We start from the raw sequence: 23,754 nt of genomic DNA on the forward strand, positions 1-23,754 counted from the left end.
GAAAAAGGAAGTCGTCTGGGATTTGCCAGAAAATGGCCCAGGACAATAGTAATTTTGGATGTTTAATTTTTTAAAAAAAAATCAGAAAAGGGAGGAGATCTAAGATCCAGCGCCTTTTGTGAGTGCATATATGTACATGGGGCTTCAGAATATCCTGAATGGCTGCTCCTTTGAGTGTCTTTCAGAATCAGAACCTAACAGTAGAATGAAGAACCTAATTTGGGGATCTTGTCATTTTAAGTCTCTGCTTTCTTTGAAAACTGACAGCTTCTAAAGAGTTGTCGGCAAAACTGCATGCTGCTTGAGCTGTATCTGAAAGCCACAAAGGCTTTCATCTTTTTTCAGAATGATGAGCAGTGCTATTGCATCTGTAATAAAATAGAAGCAAAAAAGTATCCCAAACTAAAAGCTCCCCACCCTTCAACCCCCTTATTATTTATTCTGAATTTGGAGTTGACAGGCACTTGACAAATTCTAACCAGCCAACCATAATATTCTCCTTTTCACTGCCAAAATGATTGACAATACAGCAGGATATTCAATTCTCTAGGTCATTTTCTACAGGGCTTTTGACTGATTTGTGTTTTTCAGTAAATAGAAGGAAGCATCCTAACCAGCTTTCTTTATTTGCATGCCACAGTAAATGGGAAAGTTGCAATAGATGTGGAGAGCCGTTTCCCAATGCTGTTCATGTTTGAGTTGAAAGGGGAAAAGGAGTATAGCTTGATGATGCTGAAGAGGAATGGAATGAAACTGGAACTCTATCCTCAGAAGACAGGGAATCACAAGCTACAGATCTATGCCAAACCATCAAAAGGCACAGATGAAGTCTACAGCTGTGTGCTAGAATACACCATAGAGTGCACTGCTGTAGACAGGAGCATATGCTTTCCAAATGAGCTCCATCAACCTGTTGGACCCAGCTGGTTCACAGAGAGGCAAGGATTCCTCAAACCTTCACAAAAAGACCCAATTATTCATACCAGCGATGGCCGCTTTGACCTCAGCTTCATCCTCAGTAAAGACTTGAGTGTTCTAGCCTCACTGCATTCAGATGACATAAGCCTCAGTGAGGACATGAGAAGACGGCATATTTTGCAAGTCTGTCAAGGGAATCAGATAGACTTTAAGATCCATCTCCCTCATGCAGGAAACTTTGCTTTCAAAATTTTTGCTAAGAAGAAGTCAGATCCTGGCAATTATAACTATGTCTTCAACTACCTCATCTGTTGCCCAAATGCAGAAGTCAAATGGCCTATGTTCCCCCAGAATTATAGCAAGTGGGCAGAAGGCTATGAGCTGGTGGAGCCTTTAGCTGCACTGCTACCAGCCAACCGCAACATCAAGTTTAAACTCAAGCTTCACAGCATTGCCAAGGCCTTTGTTCAATGTGAAAAAACCTGCCCTTTAACCCTAAGTAAGGATGGTTACTGGGAAGGATCTTGTACCACTTCTGGCTGCACAGAGGTGTATGTGATGGTGCTGGAGAACGCTAACCACAAGTTCTACTCACACATCTTGAAATATGAAGTAGAGGCACAGTAAGAGGCCACTCCTGCTCTTCTCATCTGTCCAAATGAGAGCGACATTTGGCATATTTACAATCCATACAGCACTGAACAGTCTCTTTCACTCTAAATTGGGCAGCTCTTATAAGCAGCAGAAAAACTTCCCTTTGGTTTTCATCAGTATTATGCAATGAGTGAAGTTTATAGGAAATGTAGCTTCCATACCTATGTAAAGAGAAATAAGATGTTCCATATAAACAATTGCAAGCTAGTAATAGTCTAGCACCTAAAAAAGACATTCATGCATATCTTCCCATCCACCCCATTATCTTGGGATGCAGATTTCCCAAGAGGTGATTTCTGAATAACTGTGTTGAACAAAAACATTATTGTAAATCACAAGGGGGCATTCGATAACTCATTCTATACCAGGGAGAGTGGAGGACCATACATTTTCAAGCATCAGTGCAAGAGTAAGTGCAATAACCAAACAAGACAAGTGCTCTTGCAACATGATCATATAAGAGGAATCTTTGAGTGCACTTCATTGTCTTATAAATATGAAACAATACTGCGAAATAAGTTTTTTTACACCATATCTTAATTTCAATTAAATGCTAGTTGTTATCTCATTGGATTGTGGTGCTTTTTAAGTCAATCAAGCTTTAAGTATTTTTACTGAAGGAAAGTGCAATTTAATGTTGTGTAATCTATACAAAAGTTACTTACTCTGGGAAATGTCATGTCATAAAGGGTAACTTGCCTGTAGAGTGAAATGACTACCCTTGAATATGTTACCTGTAGAATAAAATGGGATACCCAAAGATAATCCTGATGACTGCTGTTGCATGAAACATATATACAAAGCTATATTTGAAACAGGTGGCTTATTTACTTAGAGAATCTCTAACTCTGAGTTAAAATGACTGGTATAAAAAAAATCTGTGTTTTTACCAAATCATAAAATAAATTTCTTTAAATAGACGTTACTATGAAATAAACTGCATTTTGGGTTTTTGGGGGTTTTACAAAAATCTCTTATTTAATTAAACATGCAGTGAGTTGACTTGATAGCTCTGGAGGTCTAAAAGGCTATAACATTAATTTTTGATTACACATTTCATATATTCATTGAACAGTATGGATTCAGCCTCAGCCAAAAACAGAAAAGCCCACAGCAATTCATTTTTTCAGAATGCCATTAAAATAGTTTGTTTCACTGCAGTTCTGGCAGGAACGTAGAGCAAGATTTCCTTCTCTTTTGCTGGAATGTCACAAATAGACATCAGTTTGAAATGCTAATACCTTTGATCAAATGCCATATTCCCCAATTTTGTGCTCAGAACATTTTCCATGAGTGCATTGGTAGTCCCCAGGGCCAGATTATCAATGGTTCAGTTGTTGCAATCACTCTAGGCCGCTCACTGCCCAGGGCCCCAGTGCTGAAAAGGCATAATGTGCTTTGTCTTCTACCCCAGTTACTTCTTAAACCTCATGATGTTTCTCTTATCATTAACATTTCTTGTGTTGCTTGAGTAATTGAGTAAAAAGACATGGACAGCGATCCTGCAGTGTGAGACACAATTATGATAGTCTTCCATCCAAACACCCAACCCACCCTTTTTCAGCTGCAGTCCCCTGAACCTGACCATTTCATTGATTGATAGATACTTCTTTGTTGTTGCTCCCACTCTACCAATCTTCCTATAGCATGCAGGATCTTCCAGAGGTCCCTTCAGATGATATCATTGCTCTGCTCTGATGTAGGAAAATAGCTGCGCGCGCACGCGCGCACACACACACACACACACACACACACACACAGAGAGAGAGAGAGAGAGTGCCATCTGGGTAAAGGGAGGGCTGAATTTTGCTTATTGGATGGTTGATAGTGACTTCTGACCTTTGCAATGACTAAAAAGTGAGTGGTGATTGTGTACGTCAGTCAACCTCTTTTAGGCATATAATAACAAAATACATTTACAATAAAACTTCAGGACCGTTATTGAAATTTAAGCCATAATCTTGTTGCCTCCACCAGAAATTTGGCCATTAGACTGGTAATATGCAGGTTCCGATCTTCCAATAAGTATTCCACTGATAACCCATTCAAACAGATACTCACTTCCAATAACCACCTTAACAATTTTTTCCTCGAAATTATATACAATGGACAAAGCAATAAAATATGATGGAGAACATCTGGAGCTTAATCACAGTGACATACACGATTCAAAAATGGAGTCTGCAAATATCTGCCCCTGGTCACATTTGAGGGGTGTATATTCAATCTTGCAAACAAAAAGGCCTTCCTTGACACCAGCAGTGAAAAGGTTTGAAAATAATCTAGCATCCTACCCTGTAAGGGGGGAGATACCAAGCATCTTTGGAGAACACACTCTAGGAGGAGTTGGATATGTCAGTTGATGTTCTCTTTCTGCAAGGCAGACCCTAATAGATTCAAGACACTCCTTTTTGGTTAGTAAAAGGAGATAATCAAAATTTAAACCCACAGAAATTAGTTTATTTTCATACAATTTAGCCCAAATGGCATAGTAAACATCAGATAGTAGGAACCATAAAAGATGGGATCTATTAGGCCTGAAATGTATCTTAAACCAAAACCTATAAGTCATCAATCAGGCTTCAGTTTCAAGAGCATTCAATCCCATTTCTGCATAGAGTCAGATGGTGTACACATGGAGGTATAGAAAATAGTCTCCTGAAAAAAATGTGTCTGCAAACATTCAATCTCCTTATTAAAGGCTGGAATCCAGGTGAATATGCTATAAAGTAATTGTGGTCTTAATTTGGCTTTGTAAGTTTTTAAGACTGCTAGAATATCCTGGTTGCCTTTTTTTAATAAAAAGATTGTGTAACTGCCAACAATCTTTTCCCTGTTTGTATTACTTTATCTCTCTGTTTACTCCACTGCCCGTTAACATGAAAAAGAACACCAAGGTAAACAGACATTTTGACCTGCTCAATTGTTTTGATGACCAACCTTCCACATTCTTGGTACAAATCTCTTAGAAAATACCAATATTTTGGATTTCTCAAAGTTTACCAGTAGGTGAAATTTGTCACAATATTCAAAGAATGTTTTCAAGGCTCTTACCATACCCAACTCAGATATAAAGAGTAATAAAGTATTGTCGGCATATTGGAGTACAAAAAGCAGACGATTTCCCAGTGAAGGTGGGTGAGAATCTACTGTGGCCATAAAGGCAGGTAGATCAACCATAAATAGATTAAACAGATGGGGAGCCAACACATAATTCACTACCAACATGGCACCCATGCAATCAGGATGTTCATTTCAATGAATGCTGAAAATGGTTCACACATAGAGATTTTTGTGTTTTTAATTTATTTATTTTTTGTTCCCACATGGGCACAAAGGTAGCCTAGTTTTGGAACTCCTCCAGGGCACCAACAACTTTAATCCAGACCTGCCAATACTGTTACATAGTTCATATTATAAAGACATGAAGGCAGGATGCTTGCTAGCATTGTTATGGAGAGAGAGAGAGATGTTCAGACCACACACATACCCTTTAAACTGTAGTAGTATACATAGATAACTGCTAGAAATAGTTCAGGAAAAGACTAAGGCCCGTTACACACGGGCCTTAAAGTATGGACTGGGTCCGTATTAGGGTAAGGAAGGGGTGTCCCTTCCGGACAACCCTAACCCTAATACGGACCCAGTCCGTACAAAATGGTGGCGCCATTACGGCATCACAAGCATGCCGCCTCTATATGGGGCGGCACGGATGTGACATCACGCCGCGCCAGGGCGCATAGTGCACCCTTTCCCCGGCCGCAGAAGGAGCTCTGAAACGGAGCTCCTTTTGCCGTTTGCATCGCTGGGCAGCGCATTTACATGGCTGCACCTGCAACGCAGAGGAGAAAGGGGCCAAGCAGCCCCTTTCTCCTCCTCCCCGCCATTGCCGGGTGTCCTTGGGGCTTGAAGCCCCAAGGACACCCCTTTCCAGGCCGCGGGGAAGCGGCCTAAAAAGCGGCAGATCGGGGCCTCGGAGGCTGCCGTTCTGACAGCTGAGGCCCTGATACAGTGGGGAAAGGTGCGAGTGCAGGCCGCCCCAAACGGGCGGTCTGTAACCCGCCCAATACTGCTGCAACCAATTGACTAGCTCTAAATGCAGCCTAGATCATACATACATTTATACATACATAGACATGCAGAACACACACATGCATACATTCCTCCCGCAAAGTTCATCTGGGGATGTAATTTATAATAGGTAGGCAGATAAAATGTAAAACATATTGCAAGATGAGTTTTGCAAAAGGTGTACTGATGACAACATTCATCCAGCAAGGAATTTTTTTTAAAGAGTCAGTAACAGGAAAGGGTTGAGCTTTTGTGGGTTTTTTTTAATGATGTGGGAAGAAAAATTTGGTACTGTCAACACTCACAACTATCCAATAGCTGCCTGTGTCACTTTTATAGATTGTACAACCATATGCCATGCAGCAATTAGGATAGGTATAGTATTTCGCAGGGAGAAGAGCTCGGAAGAAATGCAGTTTCCTAGCAACCCAGGTGTGTTTTAAGTCTTGGGAATGGTAAGAGATGGCAGCAACATAAGCGTTTGCACTGGCCACACAGATAACCTCCCCCAACAATTACCCTTTTATTGCTTCCCCCAAATGATTGTATGGCTAAGTATTAAAAACCATAGGCATTTATTCAAGAAAAGTGTCTAAAAATGGGGCTTTATAGCTTGGAGCAGAAGCAGATACATTTTTAATATATATATTACAGTATACCAGCTACTATCGCAAGATATGTAAGGCAGTTAACATGCCTTTTATCAATGAATACATACCCCAGAAATATGCTGGATAGAACTTAGATCGTCTCTAAATCTAAAATATGCCCACTCCTAAAATGAAGCCCATCACATCACAAAATCTACCCCCACATTTCTTAGTGAGTAAGCTACAAAATGTGTTTTGTGTTCTGAGATGAAATAAACACCCTTTGTTTCTGGCAATATTAAAATGGAAGCGGATCCTAGTTGTTACATCTATTCAATGCCTATGAAACTAGACATAACTATGAATCATTCTCCATGGTCTGTTGTTCTAAATGGAAAAAAAATTCCTGGAAGCTGGTAAATATATCATGTCCCCTAAAATACTTCCAGTCAGAACCCATACCCCATCTTCACTCAAGTTGGGATAGAAATCCAAGCATTGCTTCAGGGTGGACTATCATTAACAATTTTTAAAGCTGCTTTGCCAACAAGACAAGCAAACCTTCCAAAATCCTTATTAGTGCAACAGTATTATTATAGCACACAAAAGTCACAAAACTGTATGCAAGCTATTGAGATATCCAGCTCTTTTCATCTGGTGAAACGATGCAAAAAGAAGATGGTGGAAAGAGGGGCAATCATGGTGTTCTTGAGAGGGAAGGTGGAATGAAGAGTCTAGAGACATTCAAATGAAGGCAGAATTAGAAGTTTTAATTTTCCTTCAATAGCCATTATGGAAGCTGATAGCAAGAAAGGCAGAAAACTATTTTTGAAAATAAAATACTTGGCTGTAAAATCAGACCTTTCTCCACTCTGGCAATTTCAGTGGTAGGAAACAGAGAAACTAGATATATAGTTTTTGTGGGGGTTTTGGGCTATGTGGCCATGTTCTAGAAGAGTTTATTCCTGATGTTTCACCAGCATCTGTGGCTGGCATTTTCAGAAAATGCTGGCATGGAAGAGAGCTGGAGATGGATGGATGGGTGGGTGGGTGGATGGATGGATAGATAGATAGATAGATAGATAGATAGATAGATAGATAGATAGTGTGATCCTGGGTAGGGAGGAGTAATCTCCATGTTAATCTGGGTATTAGATCATTTCTCCCTACCACAGATGCTGGCAAAATGTCAGGAATACACTCTTCTAGAACACGGCCACATAGCCTGAAAAATCCACAAAAAACTATGGATGCCGGCCATGAAAGCCTTCACAAAGTAGATACTCTTGGTATTTTGCTTTTCATTCTCTTTCTTTTCTCAAGTGCTGAACCAGGATAATAACAAGAAACCAAAGTGTTACAATAGACCAAAGCAGTCTAATGTACATAAATTGTCTTGCTAGATCCGAACAAAAATCATCTAGTCCTGCATTCTTTCACTAATGCTGAGTCAGCAAATATCTCTAGGTTTCCATGAAGAAAATGCCAAGGTAAAGGATTTGAAAAAGGAAATAAATCCATTTGAGATATGCTGGAGAAGTGCTGAGGATGCTATGGACAGCAAAAAGAACAAATAGATGGGTCCTAGAGCAGATCAAGCCTGAAATCTCCCTGGAGGCAAAGATGACTAAACTAAGGGTGTTGTACTTTGGTCACATCATGAGAAGACATGACCCATTAGAGAAGACAATAATGTTGGGAAAAGTGGAAGGAATTAGGAAGAGAGGAAAACCACATGTTAGATGGATAGACTCAATTAAGGAGATCACGGGCATGAGTCTGCAGGAACTGGGAAGAGTAGTGGAGGAAAGGGGGTCTTGGAGTTGTCTCATCCATAGGGTTGCCATGAGATCGACTCAAGGGTGGTTAACAACAAAAGGATTTCACCATTAGTCTTCAGTGGCTGCTGTTCAAAGCTGCATTGCTGCTAAACATGGAGGTTCTATTCAAGTTCTCACAGCTAAGGCTTGTACTTAATAAGTTATCTCATCACTTTCTAAAGCTTAGGAGCTGAATTACTGTATCATGTTATAATTAATACTATACATTAATTATGTTGTGCAAGAAATACTTCTTTTTTCCAGTCCTCAACCTGTGTATGTTCTTGTCAACACCATCAGATGGCTTACCAATAAAACCAATATATATATGTATATATAATCACAATCCACTTTTTCCTGACCACTCCATTTTATAGTGTGAAATGCCATTTGCAATAGTGAAGTAACTGTATTACAAATCACGAAGTACATGATTAAAGTCTTGCATCTGACATGAACTTATTAGGTTGCTTGACAAGCCATCCTGTCTCTCAGCCCTATCAGCAATATGGGGAATGATAATAATGACCAGATTACAACATTGTAAGTGCTTTGTGAAGGGATTTCAAAACTCTTAATGCCAAGTGTTACTATTATTATATTAAACACTATCACATCTCTACTGGATCATTAAATTCTTCCCTCCCCCGAAGGTCCTAATGTGTAAGGCTGTTAATTAAAAACATCCATCTAGCTCCCTGCATCCTACTGGAGCAGCAGACTATCAGTTATAGAAGAAGCCAATAAAGCATCTTCAAGAGCAGATTCTCATACAAACACACATCAGTAATTAAACCAGGAGCATGAATCACAGTGGCCAGACTCTCTTCATCCAGAAATGGCTGTTGACAACAAATCCATCTGATGGAAAAACATTTCATGACAACAAACCCACTGGAGTCTGTAATGACAAAGCTGAATCTAGGACTATCCCAAACTGCACACCTGTTCTTTCAGGAGTAAACAACAGAAGAAGTACACATTTTCAAGACATGAGAACCATCTACCCACTGTACCTCCATCTTTTCATTTCAGTTTATTGATGTTCATCCAGCCCATTACTGTTTATAGGCTGTGAAGCTTGTTAGGGAATTGTTTCACAAGATGGAAACCACAGTATTACCCCTCTCCTGCTCTGATCTGTATTGCATTTTATGGAGAAGATGATACTTGGTGCAAGACAGCACCAAGGATTGCAGTGGCAATCTCAGCTGTTACATGTCATCTTCTAAAGGTCTATCTACACTGCAGAAATAAAGCAGTTTCACGGCACTTTAACTGTCATGGGTCTATCCTATGTAATCTTGGGATTTGTAGTCAGGTGAGATATTCAACATGGTCTGTCAGAGAGCTTTGGTGCCTCACCAAACTACAAATTGCATGATTCTGTAGGATAGAGTCATGGCAGTTAAAGGGGTGTCAAACTGCTTTATTTCCACAGTGTGGATACACCCTATGTCTTGAGAGCAGAGTGCTATCAGACATTAGAAACAGTGAAACTTTTTAAATTTTCTCTGAACTCATAGTTTAGACTACTAGCTAAATCTACTAATGCACTACGAACTGGTTTCCAAGCTCTTTTAAAATATATATGTGTGTGTGTGTGTGTGTGTGTGTGTGTAAAATAGAAGGCACATATCTGGCTCAGACTTGCAAGGAAAAAAGGAAACTCTTTGGTGTTATTAAAATGTTCAGTTCAAAGAAAAAAGTTCCCTCCAGCTTCATTAATTATAAAACTGTTAAGGCCAACTGATTATTCCAAAGGGATGTTCAACATTCTCAAGGCATAGATGAAGGCATGGAAACCCTGCAGCCACGGATAAAAGTGCCTCAGAAGTCTGCAGAAGCTTTGTCATCACCCTTCAGGATAAACAACCTTCCTCCACCTCCAAAATATGCATATTTACAGTCTCAACACATATTAGGCCACTCAAGAGAAATCTGAAGATGCAGCTCATGAGCTACACATATCTTCCTATTCATTTATTTAAATTGTCCTTGACCAATCATACCTACTATTTTTGTACCTAATAGAGGAGGGGGAGCAAAGAGCATGAATTCCAGCCTCCATGTGCCAACTGCACATCTCAGATTGCTGCCCATTTTGAATTAGCAGCTTGCCCTGCCAAAATACAAAACTGTCTCAGGTTCTTGGCACCTCCTTTATTACAAACTGCCTTTCTGAGAATGAATCAGTTTCCTCAAAATTAATACAGTAGCACCAATACAGCTGAGAAGTACAGATACAAAAGGTACAGGGAAGAATATTTACTACTGTACCTCTTTTAGATCAGAGATGAATGCAGGCATGCATTATTAAAATACGCAAATACAATTTAAAAAAATTTTAAACGTGTTTCAGTTTAATTTTGGGGTGGGCAGCAATTCAAAATCTAATACTCTTTTTCCCCTCACTCTAGAACTGGCTGATAGTAGATTAGGTTCTTTAGAATAAACTAAGCATTATTCAGATGCCTATGATCATAAAGATCTAGCTGTAGCCTGAAATAAAACAAAAGGTCTCACAAAACATAAAATATACAACCAAATATGGTTTAACCTACAGTAACAATCACTGTACCACTCTGTTCAAACTCAGCTGGGCAGCACACATTAATCTGAATTGCTGTAAAGCCATTGCTCCTGGATTTCCACTCTTGGCACCAAACATGTTTGATACCTTGACCCACAAGAACAGACATCGATGGAATATTGTCAGAAGGTCTAGGTTGTGGCTACTATACTCTCATCACTAATCTCTCACTTCTTTTTCAGTTTTTATCTGGCCTGTCTGCTAGTAACATAAAGATCAATTTTTTGCTCTCTTATTTCAGCTTCATGATGACAAATAATGACAGTATTCTGAATCTACAGACAGAAGAGATCCATAACTATTTGTGTTGAAACTAATTAGCTTACTTGCTGTTCACCGCTATGATCTTTGGAATAGCGGTATATAAATAAAACAAATTATTATTATTAATTAAACTAAAGTTGTATTGCAGCACCTTAAAGGCTAACAAATGTATTACAGCATTAACATCCATGGATTACAGTCTACACATTAGATACAACTCTGGTCCATGAAAGCTTATGTCATAATATATTGGTTTTTAAGGTGCCTGGCTTCCTCTCTGGAAACTGTCTATTGGCCTCTCCCATGAATGATGCATAGCATCAGTGTCTTGCTCAAGGAGAGCTGTATTAGACTCTTTTTCTGTGGCCATCCTGGCTTTCAGGGTGACTCTGTAATGAGTCGTTTCAGGAAATAGCAACATACTTCATTCTTTTAATCCTTCTATAAAAGTAAAGGTAAAGGTAGTCCCTTTGACATGTCTAGTCATAATCAACTGTAGCGGGCGGTGTTCAACTCTTATCACTAAGCCGAAGAGCCAGTATTGTCCATAGACGACTCGGGTGGTCATGTGGCCAGCATGACTGTGTTAGCGCTGGGAAAAATTGAGTCCATACGCAGAAGACTCCCAGCCAGGAAAGCAAATGCCACTGCTGAGTCTGAAAGTAGCTGGAGACAAAAACTCCTACTTCCGAACAGCTTCACTCACGACTGCTAAGGTTCTTCCAAAGAGGCTTTTAATCTTAGTTGCAGAAAAATATTTACAAGCATGATATAGCAATATTTACACCATCCGACATAATGCTCTGCTACCAACCAACATCCACCTAACTCATAGTGTACTAGAGCATTCTTCCTTATATACACAAACAAAGGGTAGGATTCCGATCCAACCTCCTGCTGATGTTTCATCATCTTACTGTCATGTGTGTACAATGACTGCAGTTTTGAACTGTTATAACACAACTCCATGCTCAAGTTTCATCAGCTTCCTCTGAGTCAGCATTTCCCCTCTGTGCATATTGCATGCATCTGAGACATTTTACAGTCTGGGCCAAAACTTCACCTTCAGCCTGCACCCAACGCTGTTACCTTCCCACTGAGAAGCAGTGCCTATTTGTCTACTTGTATTTGCATGCTTTCAAACTGCTAGGTTGCCAGAAGCTGGGACTAGTGACAGGAGCTCACCCCATCATGCAGCACTCAGGCCCCGAACTGCCAACCTTCCAATCTTCTGATCATCAGAATTGGAGTCTTAACCACTAAGCCACCACATCCCTTTTATCGTTCTATACAAATCCTTCTATACAAAATCTAATATGATGTTCTTTCACAAACAGTAAAGTTTTCATTTTGTTGAGGGTGGACAACAACTAGTTTTCAGCCAAATAAAAGGCTGTGTGCACTCTGACAGGCATTATTTACCATCCATATATAACAGCATAAATCAAGACTTAAGTTGTCCTTTTCACATTTCTTCATGCTGAGTTCAATTTCATGTTGTCCATCAATATTAAGTGAAAGTGCTGGCAAAGAGTGGCATGAAGTCATAAAAAGCAAACACAGAAAGACAAACACAAGCAATAGCAAGCTGGAAAAGGGAGTCTATACACACTGTAGCACTTGCATGTTAAGATGGTATGCAATGATTTACTCATGAAGCCAGTGTTTCAATCAAGGCACAAGCCAGGGAGGACAGCTTCCTAAAGTCTGGGGGCCACAAACAACCCTCCCCAGATCTCAGAGGACTGTACTCCTTATACCCTATCCTCAATTTTATTTTTTATTTTTAATAAAGGTTTACATAAAATGCCCCCCCCCCCCCGGCAACTTCTCAAAGGCATGACAGCAATTATATAATGTTAACCCAGGCACAGGAGAGGCCCTTTTCTAAAACAGGCATTTTGATTATTTTAAAAACATTAAATGGAGGTGGTAACCTTCGTAGGCTGCAGAAGGCAACATTTTTCCATCCCTGATTTAAGTAAAGGGCTGCTAGCAATGCCCACCACCCGAACAGCTGATGTATCCTAGGATTTTAGCACCAAGAAACAACAGATACCCTGTACTTGTTCCAGATGAGACAGCCTCAAGTTTACTATCCAGAATGAGAAAAATGAGCATTAACAACAGTATGTATATTGGAGGGGGACACATCAGGTCAACACTTTTCCAAAGGGGGGGGAAATTACTCATTACATGCAGAAGCTTTGTCTAATGTGGAAAATACCATATGATGGGTCATGTGGTAGACCATGCTGCAAAGTAGCAAATGTTTCAAAAAAGGAAAAGTTATAGATTAAGAAACAGATATTTCAAAGATCTGGGCAGTGCAAGTCTGCTAAGTCTCTGTATTTTGAATATTGTTGTTCAAAAGTTAAAAATCTTACTAGTAGTAATTCATGTTGTTACCAATAAGTGCTAGGCAGAAATGATGAGCTGGGAGTATGGAAGGGCACTGTCTGGCTTCTTGATTTTTGCCCAAGGACATATTTTTAAGAACCACTTTCATTGTTTAAATTTTAAGAATTTAAAGGCAGTTTGCAATGACCAGCCTCTTAAACTTGCTCTTATTGCTATGAACAGCTGCTCAGTACTTCATAAGGCAGCTGCTGTCTAAGTAAAATTGCTCTCATGTAAGGGTGTTTACCAGTTACAACCAAGCTCATCCTCAGGACCAACCTATCTTCCATAAGAAAATGCCTCCTTTTTCATGTAATGGCTATTTGGTTGTAATTCATCTCCGACAGCCATGAAAGCAATCCAGTAATAATCCTGCACCACAATGATTAATGCTGTATTTGGTATGCAGGTGAGGCTAACACAGGAAACACTTGCCAACATAATACAAAAACTAGAAGACCAGCAATACTATAAACTTTTAGCAGCAATTGGGAATCCAAAAGAAAAGGCAGACAAAGTACTGGGACTTGCTGTATATACTCATGTATAAGTCTAGAAATTTAGATCAGAAATTTGACCCAAAACATCTGAGGTGACATACCCACAGGTCAATGTACTGTATCTTAACTCTTATTTAAAAGAAGGAACCATCCCCTGGTGAAAAGCAGGGTGAAAAGGTGAAAAGCAAGAGTATAATCTGTCCTGGAGGCACTGAACCCCTTTACTCATCTATCTAGCCATAAGAGTAAACACAAAGAGTTATATCTGCTGGAACTTTGTAAGTTCTTGACATTGTTTTACCTTGCTTTATCTTTTAGATCCTTCGCTATATGCCCCTGGGTTTTACCCTCAACTTATCCACGAGTCATAGCAAAATCCATAATTTTGGCCCCAAAACTTGCCCTCGACTTATGCATGAGATCGACTCATAGTAAGTATATACGGTAATTCTTTTGAGGCTTCTGCCCACAACCAAAGTAAAAAAAATATATTATTGGGACCATATTTGGTAGGTTTCACCTATATGGCACTTGGTTTTTTTCCTGATGCAATAGAGGCTTCTTGAGAAATTCAGTGTTCTTTGCCTAAATAAGGGTGGTCTCACTCAGGACAGAAACATCCTGGATCTCAAGGGAGGTAACTTGTTTTGTTGCTAAAAGTTTTTTTAAAAGTTTTTCCTGGATTTTACAACTTTTTATCTCCCAGAACCCACATGACTAAAGGGAGAAATGGCCTCTGCCTGCATTGATATCCCTCCAGATCATCTTAACTGAAAACAAAAACATCTTGACAAAATATCGTCCTATTACTTTACATCATAATTTTTACATCTTCTCCTTTATGATTTTAGCATGTTAACCTGATAACAAAAACCAGTGGAACGTCAAAAGCTAGCATGATGTATTTTCTCCATTTTTGAGGTGTCCTTTGCTTGTTTCTTTGTTTTTTGCTGTTAAATTTTTATCAAACTGAATCAGGATAAAATATTTTCAGATAGAAACATTCCATTCATATATCCAATACAGACCATTCAATACAGTACAACCGATCTTGACTCCCTGTGTACCTGAGTTCTTAAGACTTGATTTTCTTATTGTTTTTGTCTTCTAATTTATTTACATTTTCTTGTATCTCAATCTGTAATTTTATCTTTATAATTCATAAAATAAATTCATCCTAATTTAACTTCATCCCTTTAATCTATATTACTTCTTCCAACTATTTCTGTAATCTTTTGCAATTGAGGCCTATTGTTTCTTTACATTTTCTTATCTCTTATAACATATAGTTTATACAGTAGTTTAATTTGTTCCATCCACAAATTATCTAATTCTATTGCCTTACATTGATTTTTCATTAATAAATTTAAAATTATATTGTTTTAAACCCAGGGTGTATTTTCTGAGTTAATTTAACCCCACAACGCATTTAATTTTTCCCATTTCTTTTTGTATTGTTGAGTTGATTTCCCATTGATAATCATCCTTAGTTTGTCCACTGATACTAGCTCATTCAGTTTAATTTTCCAATCTTCTATTAAGGGAGCCTTCTTTTTCCCCCCAGTGTTTTGCGTAGATTATGTGTGCAGCCGTAACCATGTACAGTAATACATTTATTTCTTCTTGATTGAAATTGTCTTGTAGTTCATCTGTTTATTAAGAATAAATTTATTGGTTGGCCCCATAAAGTTATCACTGTTTTGTGGATTTGGGGTGTTACTGTATTTCTCACACCAGTTAATCAATAGGTTCTGTGGAATAAACAGTAAACAGTTTTTAAAGGAGAAAGTAATATACCAAAATGGTATAAAACATGTTTTATAGAGATATAAAAAGAGGATAACAGGTATATTTCTCATTTTATTTCTTTACATACATTCATAAAATAAACTTTACATTCTTCATACAGCTGGCAACATCATTCCCTTCTGAAGGTCACTGCATACTCAGAGATTGCCAATAAGGCTTTCTGTAGTAGTGCAATTATTGCTATGTTTCACTCCAAACTTCATTATAATTTCACTATCACTGAAAATTTGAGACAAAGAAAGAGGGAGCCCCCTACCTAGCTCCTCAGGACTCCATGGAAGATAACTACCTCCTGCCCTTTGTTTCAAGCAGCTTAAATTAAGCGAGCTCTCCAGTCCATGGACCTTGAAGCAATGTCACTTTTGGTGTGCAAACTGTTGCACTGTTTTTTCACTCTCCCTTTTCAGTTCCTCAATATGTGCATCTAAGCGTTCCAAGATATGGTGAGATCTTTTTTCTTCTTCTTCCAAAAACTTGGCAGCAATCGCACCAAGGTTTGCGATAGGCAGTGGGCTCTAAAAAGAAAATATATATTGAACAGGACTCTGGAACTAAGAATGTTTCACCTAATTCTGTTTTACTATTAATCAGTGACAAAGAAACACTAGACAACACAAGTTTAAGCTATACTAACAAAAATCTACAAAGCAAAGCATCTTTCAGCATTTAATGCAAATGATGTAAAGCCGAAATGAAAACTATTGCCAATGTAGCTCCAACTAGAATTCATTTTCCCCCCAAACTAAAGTCAAATGCTATTGCTGCATACCAAATGCATAACTGTTGTGTGAATGGCTACATTATCTTCAGGCTTGTGAAAGTAGACAAGACAGGTGGGAGTGGAAGAGAAGGCTGCCAGCTCTATGCTGTCTTTTCTCAATGCATGGCTTTGTGGTAGAGGGGTATCCTCAGAGCCAAATCATTCTGGGAGGGATGGCTGGGATTATTGCCCCAGAGCAGGCAGTTGTCTAAGATATCCCGCCCCTCAATCACCAGGTGTCAAATCAGAGAAGCCATACAGTCATCAATTGAAAGGAGGTTTTGTGGACCTGAATGATGAAAACTTTTCAAACAGGTTACTCAAGTAAAAACACAAATCCTAACATATGTTGATATCAGATGGTACATTCTTTATTTTATTATGCTTACCAGAGGCAAAAATTCATTATCACAGTCGCTTGCTGCATCATACATAAATTTCTTGTTTCCATGTATCAAGGGATCTGATCTCACAAGGGGACTACAGGATATAGATTCCACAGAGTGGCTCCTGGCGATCGGAGGTGACAGTTCAGTAGCTGTACTAGAAAGAGAGACTCTGGCCGACAAGTGTTGCATCTTCTGGATTTCCTCTCCATAGTGCTGAACAGCTTTGTCAAATCTAGCCTGGAGAGCTCGCAGTTCTTCATCATGCTTGCACTGCAGCTCTTGCATTTTTCTGGACAATGACCAGAAACAGCAAATTAGACCATAAAACACAAGCTCTTTTCAAATGCAAATATCAAACAATATCTGGAAAGCCAACATAACAAACTGGCTGTTTTCTGTGGTCTGCACATGTCCCAGGCAAAAATATAAAGACACACTGTCCACAAAAAATTCAAGGGATAAACCTGGTATGGCCACTATCCATACACGTATAAGCTGTATTTCAAGTGCCTCCACCATTTTAAACTATCCATCAGAAGCAAGCATTCCTTTTCAATGAGCCTTCTAATCTGCTTTGACAACCCCAGCAACAGCAAATGAGTATTAAAGCAGACCTCACCTACTGTCAAAGAAAAACAATCAGTGAAATGCTTAGAGATAATAAAGGAATCAAAGTGTTTTAGAATGCATCAGCATTTCTTGGTATTTTAAGCCAGTAGTCCCATAAGCTAAATATCTGTCTAGTTACTGACCTTTCAGAAAGTTGCCTCAGTTTCCAAAGCTAGGTACATTCTTACCTGCTCTCTGTATTCTTTATCTCAATCACTTGATGTTGCATCTCCTGCACAATACTCTCATATTTGTCCTGAGGGATTTGAGATGAGGTTTCCAAAACAGTTCTACTTTCTGCTAGTTCTTTCTGTAGTTGCTGCTTCTCAGACTCCACTTTATTTAGGGCCTTGATATAACTTTCCTGGAGTTCTGCTAAAGGGATGTTTTTTACCTTAATGTCAGAAATGTTTTAGTTAGTAGTGCCTTGTTCTGTTCATAAGTCCAAATCTCCCTAAAATTTGTTCTGTATTGCAGATTGAAGTAGTAAAATTTCCAAGCCTCTTACTAGGAAAAAAATCCCACCAAAGGATAAATCAATCACAAAATTTCTGAACCAGTCCTACATGTAGACAGACTGAACAGATCAAAACCTACAGAGGTACTTCTTCGTTAGTCTCAGTCGGGGGTGAACTTCAAGACTTTTTTGTGATCACTTAAATGTCAGTCACATTAAATGTGTTCCTGCTATAAAGTACACGATTTACACCCAAGACAATGGGATTGCCTGCTTACAGTTGGGTATACCCCAAACTTCCTGACATTCTTTTCATTTGAAAATTGCTGTATGATTAATAATAATTAATAATTTGTTTTATTTATATACCGCTATTCCAAAGATCATAGCGGTGAACAGAAAGTAAGCTAATTAGCAAGTAAGCTAATTTGCCCCCAACAGTCTGGGTACTCATTTTAGCGACCTTGGAAGGATGCAAGCCTGAGTCGAGCTTGGGCCCTTTTGCTGATCTTGAACTCGCAACCTTGTGGTTTTGAGTGAATGGCTGCAGTACAGGCATTTAACCACTGCGCCACCAGGGCTCCTTAATGTATCTGAGAGCTGAAGAGAAAAGCTTAAATAACCAGCTGGGACTGACCCTTCTACAAAAATGAATCTAAAATCCTATTACAAACAAAACCAATCACAAGTAGAAATACTAATCAAAACTTAACCAATGTATGCTCTGAAGCGTTGAGCAAATGCATTCACTTTTGAAGTGCCATGTTTTTAGTCAGGATTCATGGATAAATTTGTAAAGCAATGTAACCCAGCCAGCTAGGCTCTTCCCCATCTCCCTTCCTCGCCTCTTATAATTATCATATATTTTTCACGTTAAGATTTCATAATGCAAAGTCTATGGTCACTGCACCCAAATATGAAACACATGTGGACTATAAAGGAGAACCATAGAGAACACTCCCATACACATGGAGGCTGTTTCAACAAGACTCCCTCCCCCCTCTATCCAGTGACAGAAAGGGCTGATGGATTTGTGAGTTTCCTCCTAGGTCCCCTCACCAGGTGAATAAATGAGCTCTCAAACTAGAAATTCTGCTTAGCCAACTGAATTTCAAAAGTCTAAACAGATCCCATGTTCAAATAATTACTAATGTAGGACAATTCTATCTGCTACAACTATTGTGAAAAAAGTCCTACTAGTTCAGCAATATGAATCCAGGGAAATCCATGTTTATTGAAGTCTAATTGTAACACTGTTCCAATTACTGAGAAAAACTGTTAAGATGCACCTAATCCATGTGATCAAAAATTGTCACCAAGGCTGGACAGTATTTTCATAACAATGTTGCTGGCTACACATGATCTATATCATTGTGTGTAGTAGTTCAACTGAACTGCAGTGTCAATAGGCTCTGCATGCCACTCCTTTTAAAAATATTTCGTTATACTATTCTTCACTAAATTTCAGTAAGATTACTTGCACTGACACCTAGTGGTCAGAGAAAAAGAAAATAATTATATTGCAATCTATCTTTTTTATCCCTAACTTTATTTAGGATGCTTTTGCAACATTTCTTGTTATTGTTGTGTGCCTTTAAATTGTTTCTGACTTATGGCTCCCTTATGGTGAACCTATCATGGGTTTTTCTTGGCAAGATTTGTTCAGAGGAGGTTTGCCATTGTCTTCCCAGACTTCTGACATAGCCACTCTTCAATTTGTTATTTTAAGTATGTTTTAATTATGAATTGTTCAATTGTATTTTTAGGGCGGCGAGATACTGGGATGCGGGACTGTATGTTTAAATCTGTAAGCCGCCCCGGTTGTGTTACACAGAGAGGTGGGATATAAATAATTATTATTGTTGTTGTTGTTGCTGCTGTTGTTATTCCTTGAGGCTGAGAGCATGTGATTTGCCCAAGGTCACCCACTGGATTTCAGGGCCAAGCTGAGAATCAAACCTTGGTCTCCAGAGCCCTAGTCCAGTACTCAAACCATTACCATGCTGGCTTGCATAAACGCAAATACAGTGTGCCCTTGCCTTACACAGGGATCAATTCCGGATCCCTCCACGTAAGGCAAATAACACGTACACTCGAGCCCCATGGAAAATAATGGGGCTCATGCATGATGCAAGCGCTATTCAACTTCTTTCGTGCGGCTTTCAGTGTAAGCTTAAAAGGCACCCGCGTATCACGCGGGCGCACTGTACAGTCAGCCCTCCACATTTGCAGCTTTAATTTCTGTGGATTTGATTATTCATAGAATTGATTAATATGTTCTCTCTAGGAATCTCTAGTTCCTTCAATGCAACTCTATGGTCAACTCACTGGTGGACCTACATATTCCTAGAGAGAGTACTTCTCTAGACATTTATAGGCCATCCAGCACAATTCTATGGTCAACTTCTGGCAGAACTGAAGTACTGGAGAATCTAGAGTTTCCTAAAGAGATGTTGTCTCAGGCAAAAAAAAAAAAAAAACACCAAACAGTGTTTTGTCATTTGCAGTTTTTCCACTTTCACAGGGGTCTTGCAGTCTGAACCCCAGCAAATGTGGAGGGCCCACTGTAATTGCATTTAAATCCCACAAACCCTTGAAATTTAAACACAAACATACAGCAACTTTAACATATCAATTTCAGTAGAAAATTATACCTCATTTCAATTTTATACATTTGCAAGCGTAAATCACAGAAACAAGCATTGTTCAGAGACAACACAGAATACATAGTAATGGAAATATACCCATCCCCATGTTAGACTTTACCTTTTGCAGCATTTCTGAGAGGTGCTGATTTTCTTGTTTGAGCATTTCCAACTGAGCAAGGATAGCCTTGAGTAACAGATTTTTAAAAAGTTATCAATTGATTTTTCTAATCATTAATATAGAACAGATGCAGGGACCATATAGCCCTTTGGATACACAACTCTCTACAAAAGTCTGTGCTGTTTAGCCTGAAAATCAGTCCAAATGTGAAAATCCCAACTTTCATCCCAGCATGTTTTTAACCCTCACAATTGAATGTGAAATATATGTTACTGACAATACCAAGGGGTCTGAATCAAACAAGTAAGCAAGCAAGCAAGCAAACAAAAGTAGTAATGCATCATTTATCTTAATTCCAGGGTTTGCAATCATATACATCAAAACATTTGGACATTAAGGACCGATCGGAACAAAATTTCCAAAGAAAATGGGGAAAAGTAACTAAACTCTGGGTTTAAATCTTAGAGGGAATGAATAGTATTATTTATTATTTGCTGAAACAAAGTTTTTTCTCTCTTTGTTGATTACCTTATAAGAGGAGCTATAAATGGTAAAAGGGCAAAAGAATAATAAGTTAAGCTTTGTACATTGTAAAAACCATTAAATAACTTGGAGCCTAAAAGGCCAAGATCAACAAAGTATGAAAGCAAGTCTTAACTGTATATAGGGAAGGGAATAAGCTATCTCTAGAAAAGGAACTCTGGAGGGTACAGCTATCTCTTTAGTATACTTATTCTTTTCATACATGGGTAATAGAGGGGAAAGTCCGCAAAATGTAGTCAATATTTTTTTAAGTGAGTAAACTGTGTTGTATAAAGAGAAATCAAGTAACATAAATAATGTATTAAAGCTACAGAAGATAATGAGAATTTGAAAATATGTAAGAAATCTTATATTTTTAATAATAATAATAATAGAAATCATTTTACCCTGTGTTCCACTGCCTTTTGCTCTGCTTTTTCAATTTCTGTTCTTAGCTGTTGCTCCAAACCCAAGGTAGACCCACTAGATGAGGCAATTGTGATGTCACGCTGGTGCAGTTCCTTGGTTAGTTGGGTAACCTCCTGTTTCATTCCCTCCAACTCAGAGTTATGGCTTCGTTCCTTATGTAATAGTTGCTCCTTCAGCTGGAGAGGAACATATTTGAATTTGTAAGGTTAACACTTCAATGATGATCAGAAAGGAACTTGGATGTATTTTCATGTAGGCTGATACAAGGCTCTCTGGAAGCCCTTGTCCTCATGACTGGATCCTTCTTTGCAGCAGAATGCATTTAGTGCAAATAACAATAATACTTCCAACTGGCCTTAGTGTACAGATTTTTATCTCCTGCATTATGGGAACGTTGTGGTCAGTTGAATCATTGTTATTCATATGAAATGGCACGTTCACTACTAATGGACTGGCACGCTGACATTTTTAATGTCATATCCTGACATTTTTAACAGAAGCTATATCACCACTATCAGCCTTCCACTAATTTCTGTCAAACAAAAAAGTGCAAATAGACACCATATTGATGAAATGCTCACATTTCTAAAATTCCATGAGTTAGGCACAAAATGAGCACCAGCATTGAAAGAACATACAGTGTGCCTGCGCCATACGCGGGCGCGCCATACACGGGCGCGCCATACGCGGCCTTGAGCATACGTGCTCAAGCCGCGGCACGCGCGCGGGATGGAAGGGGCGGCGCATCCCATTCAACTGAATGGGCGTGCACGCCCGTTGCGCCCTGCGTGTGCCTGCGCCGCCGCGCCGCTGCGCACGAGCACCATTGTTTCCAATGGGGCTCGAGCATAGGCGGAATTCGCCTTACGCGGAGGGATCCAGAACAGATCCCCCGCGTAAGGCGAGGACGGACTGTAATAGGATTCGCTCCTTAAAGTGCACAGAGAAATATTGGTGCAACAGACAATGGCTTTTCAAATTATGCTTGGATTCTGGTAAGTGTGCCATGAGCCCTAAAAATCTTAATACATCAAAGAGTTCTGTGGCACCTTAAAGACTAGCAAAAGGAGATTTTCTGGACCATAGCTTACTTTGTCAGTACAATCATATGTACTCTGTCCATGTCCGGGGCGGGGGGGGGGGGGGAAGATACTGGAAATACTCCATGTATTTGATGAAGTGGCCTACAATCTAGGAAAACAAGGGTTCTATGTATATGATCCTTGATGGCAAGGAAATGAAAGCTCCACTGGTCTAAACAACCTCTTCCTCCCTGGATTTCTACACACCACCTCCTCCATGCTTACTAAGCAAGTTCTATAATCTCTAAGGAAAACCTACCCCATATACTTAGTACATTGCCAGAATACTCCAGAAGAATTTTCAGACTTTAAGAACTGAGGAAAATGAGTACTATTTATAAGCTTTATATTAATAGGAGCTGCAAAGAAAGCAGGATATTTACTGGAGTAGCATTTAGAGTTGTAGCAGAAAAACACAGGCCTGGTTTAGCCATAATGGGCTACTCCAGGAGGTTTGCTGAGAATGAACAAGGAAAGGCTCAATCATTTTGTCCTTCCCCTGTACCTCTACCTACAGAGATGTCTTGTTTCTTCTGCCAGTTTCCTGTGACATCTAGAAACTGGTTTCTGAAATCAGTAGCTTTCATATAAAACTTTCATGTATTCCTTTCACATGTTGAAGTCAAACATGTGAAAGGAAGGGAAGGGAGAGACTGCCTGAACTCATAGCTTGTTGACACGCCAGCAAGCCAGTTTGTTAGTGCAGTTCTGTGCATGAATGAACTCCATCTACATTATCATCATCTTACTTCTCATATTCAGAGGTTATGGTAAGACATATTTTATGTTACCCATGATTTGTTGCTTTAGCCCTGAATTTATGACAGATGGCCCAGAGTTCACAAGTTTTCCCATTTCTAGTTTGTTTCTCTCTGATTCCCCTTTGTCAGTTCACACTTCAGCTTAGGTAGTTGGGGAAACATGTCAGGGATGAGCCATGCCTCTGAGTTTGGACATAATAAAAATGATGGTTTAAAAAACACTCCAGCCCAAACTTGGTGGGCTTTGTGGTTGGGTAACAAAGCATGATTTGTTTGCAGGAAAAGGATTCTGATGGAACAATAGTCCAAACTCCAACAGTCAACCTGGCTTACTGTTATATGCAAATCTGGGCACGGAGT

At 39.2% G+C, this 23,754-nt stretch overlaps 2 protein-coding genes across 2 annotated transcripts in view; one reads left to right on the top strand and one right to left on the bottom strand.

The window, feature by feature from the left end:
* The window catches only part of KY (kyphoscoliosis peptidase), a 42,908-nt gene extending 40,522 nt beyond the window's left edge, over window positions 1-2,386 (top strand). Inside the window, exon 11 of the mRNA XM_042456269.1 lies at window positions 641-2,386. Within this exon, the coding sequence (XP_042312203.1) occupies window positions 641-1,545 (905 nt within the window). The 3' untranslated portion in view covers window positions 1,546-2,386. The remainder of the gene's footprint in view (window positions 1-640) is intronic.
* A 13,271-nt stretch (window positions 2,387-15,657) lies between these two features.
* CEP63 (centrosomal protein 63) overlaps window positions 15,658-23,754 on the bottom strand; it is a 43,617-nt gene continuing 35,520 nt past the window's right edge. Inside the window, exons 10-14 of the mRNA XM_042458785.1 lie at window positions 21,530-21,727; window positions 20,601-20,666; window positions 17,566-17,771; window positions 16,769-17,057; window positions 15,658-16,134 (exon numbers count right to left, since the gene is read on the bottom strand). Of these exons, the coding sequence (XP_042314719.1) occupies window positions 15,976-16,134; window positions 16,769-17,057; window positions 17,566-17,771; window positions 20,601-20,666; window positions 21,530-21,727 (918 nt within the window). The 3' untranslated portion in view covers window positions 15,658-15,975. The remainder of the gene's footprint in view (window positions 16,135-16,768; window positions 17,058-17,565; window positions 17,772-20,600; window positions 20,667-21,529; window positions 21,728-23,754) is intronic.

Source organism: Sceloporus undulatus, chromosome 3 (assembly GCF_019175285.1).
Source record: "Sceloporus undulatus isolate JIND9_A2432 ecotype Alabama chromosome 3, SceUnd_v1.1, whole genome shotgun sequence".
NCBI classification, from domain to species: domain Eukaryota; kingdom Metazoa; phylum Chordata; class Lepidosauria; order Squamata; family Phrynosomatidae; genus Sceloporus; species Sceloporus undulatus.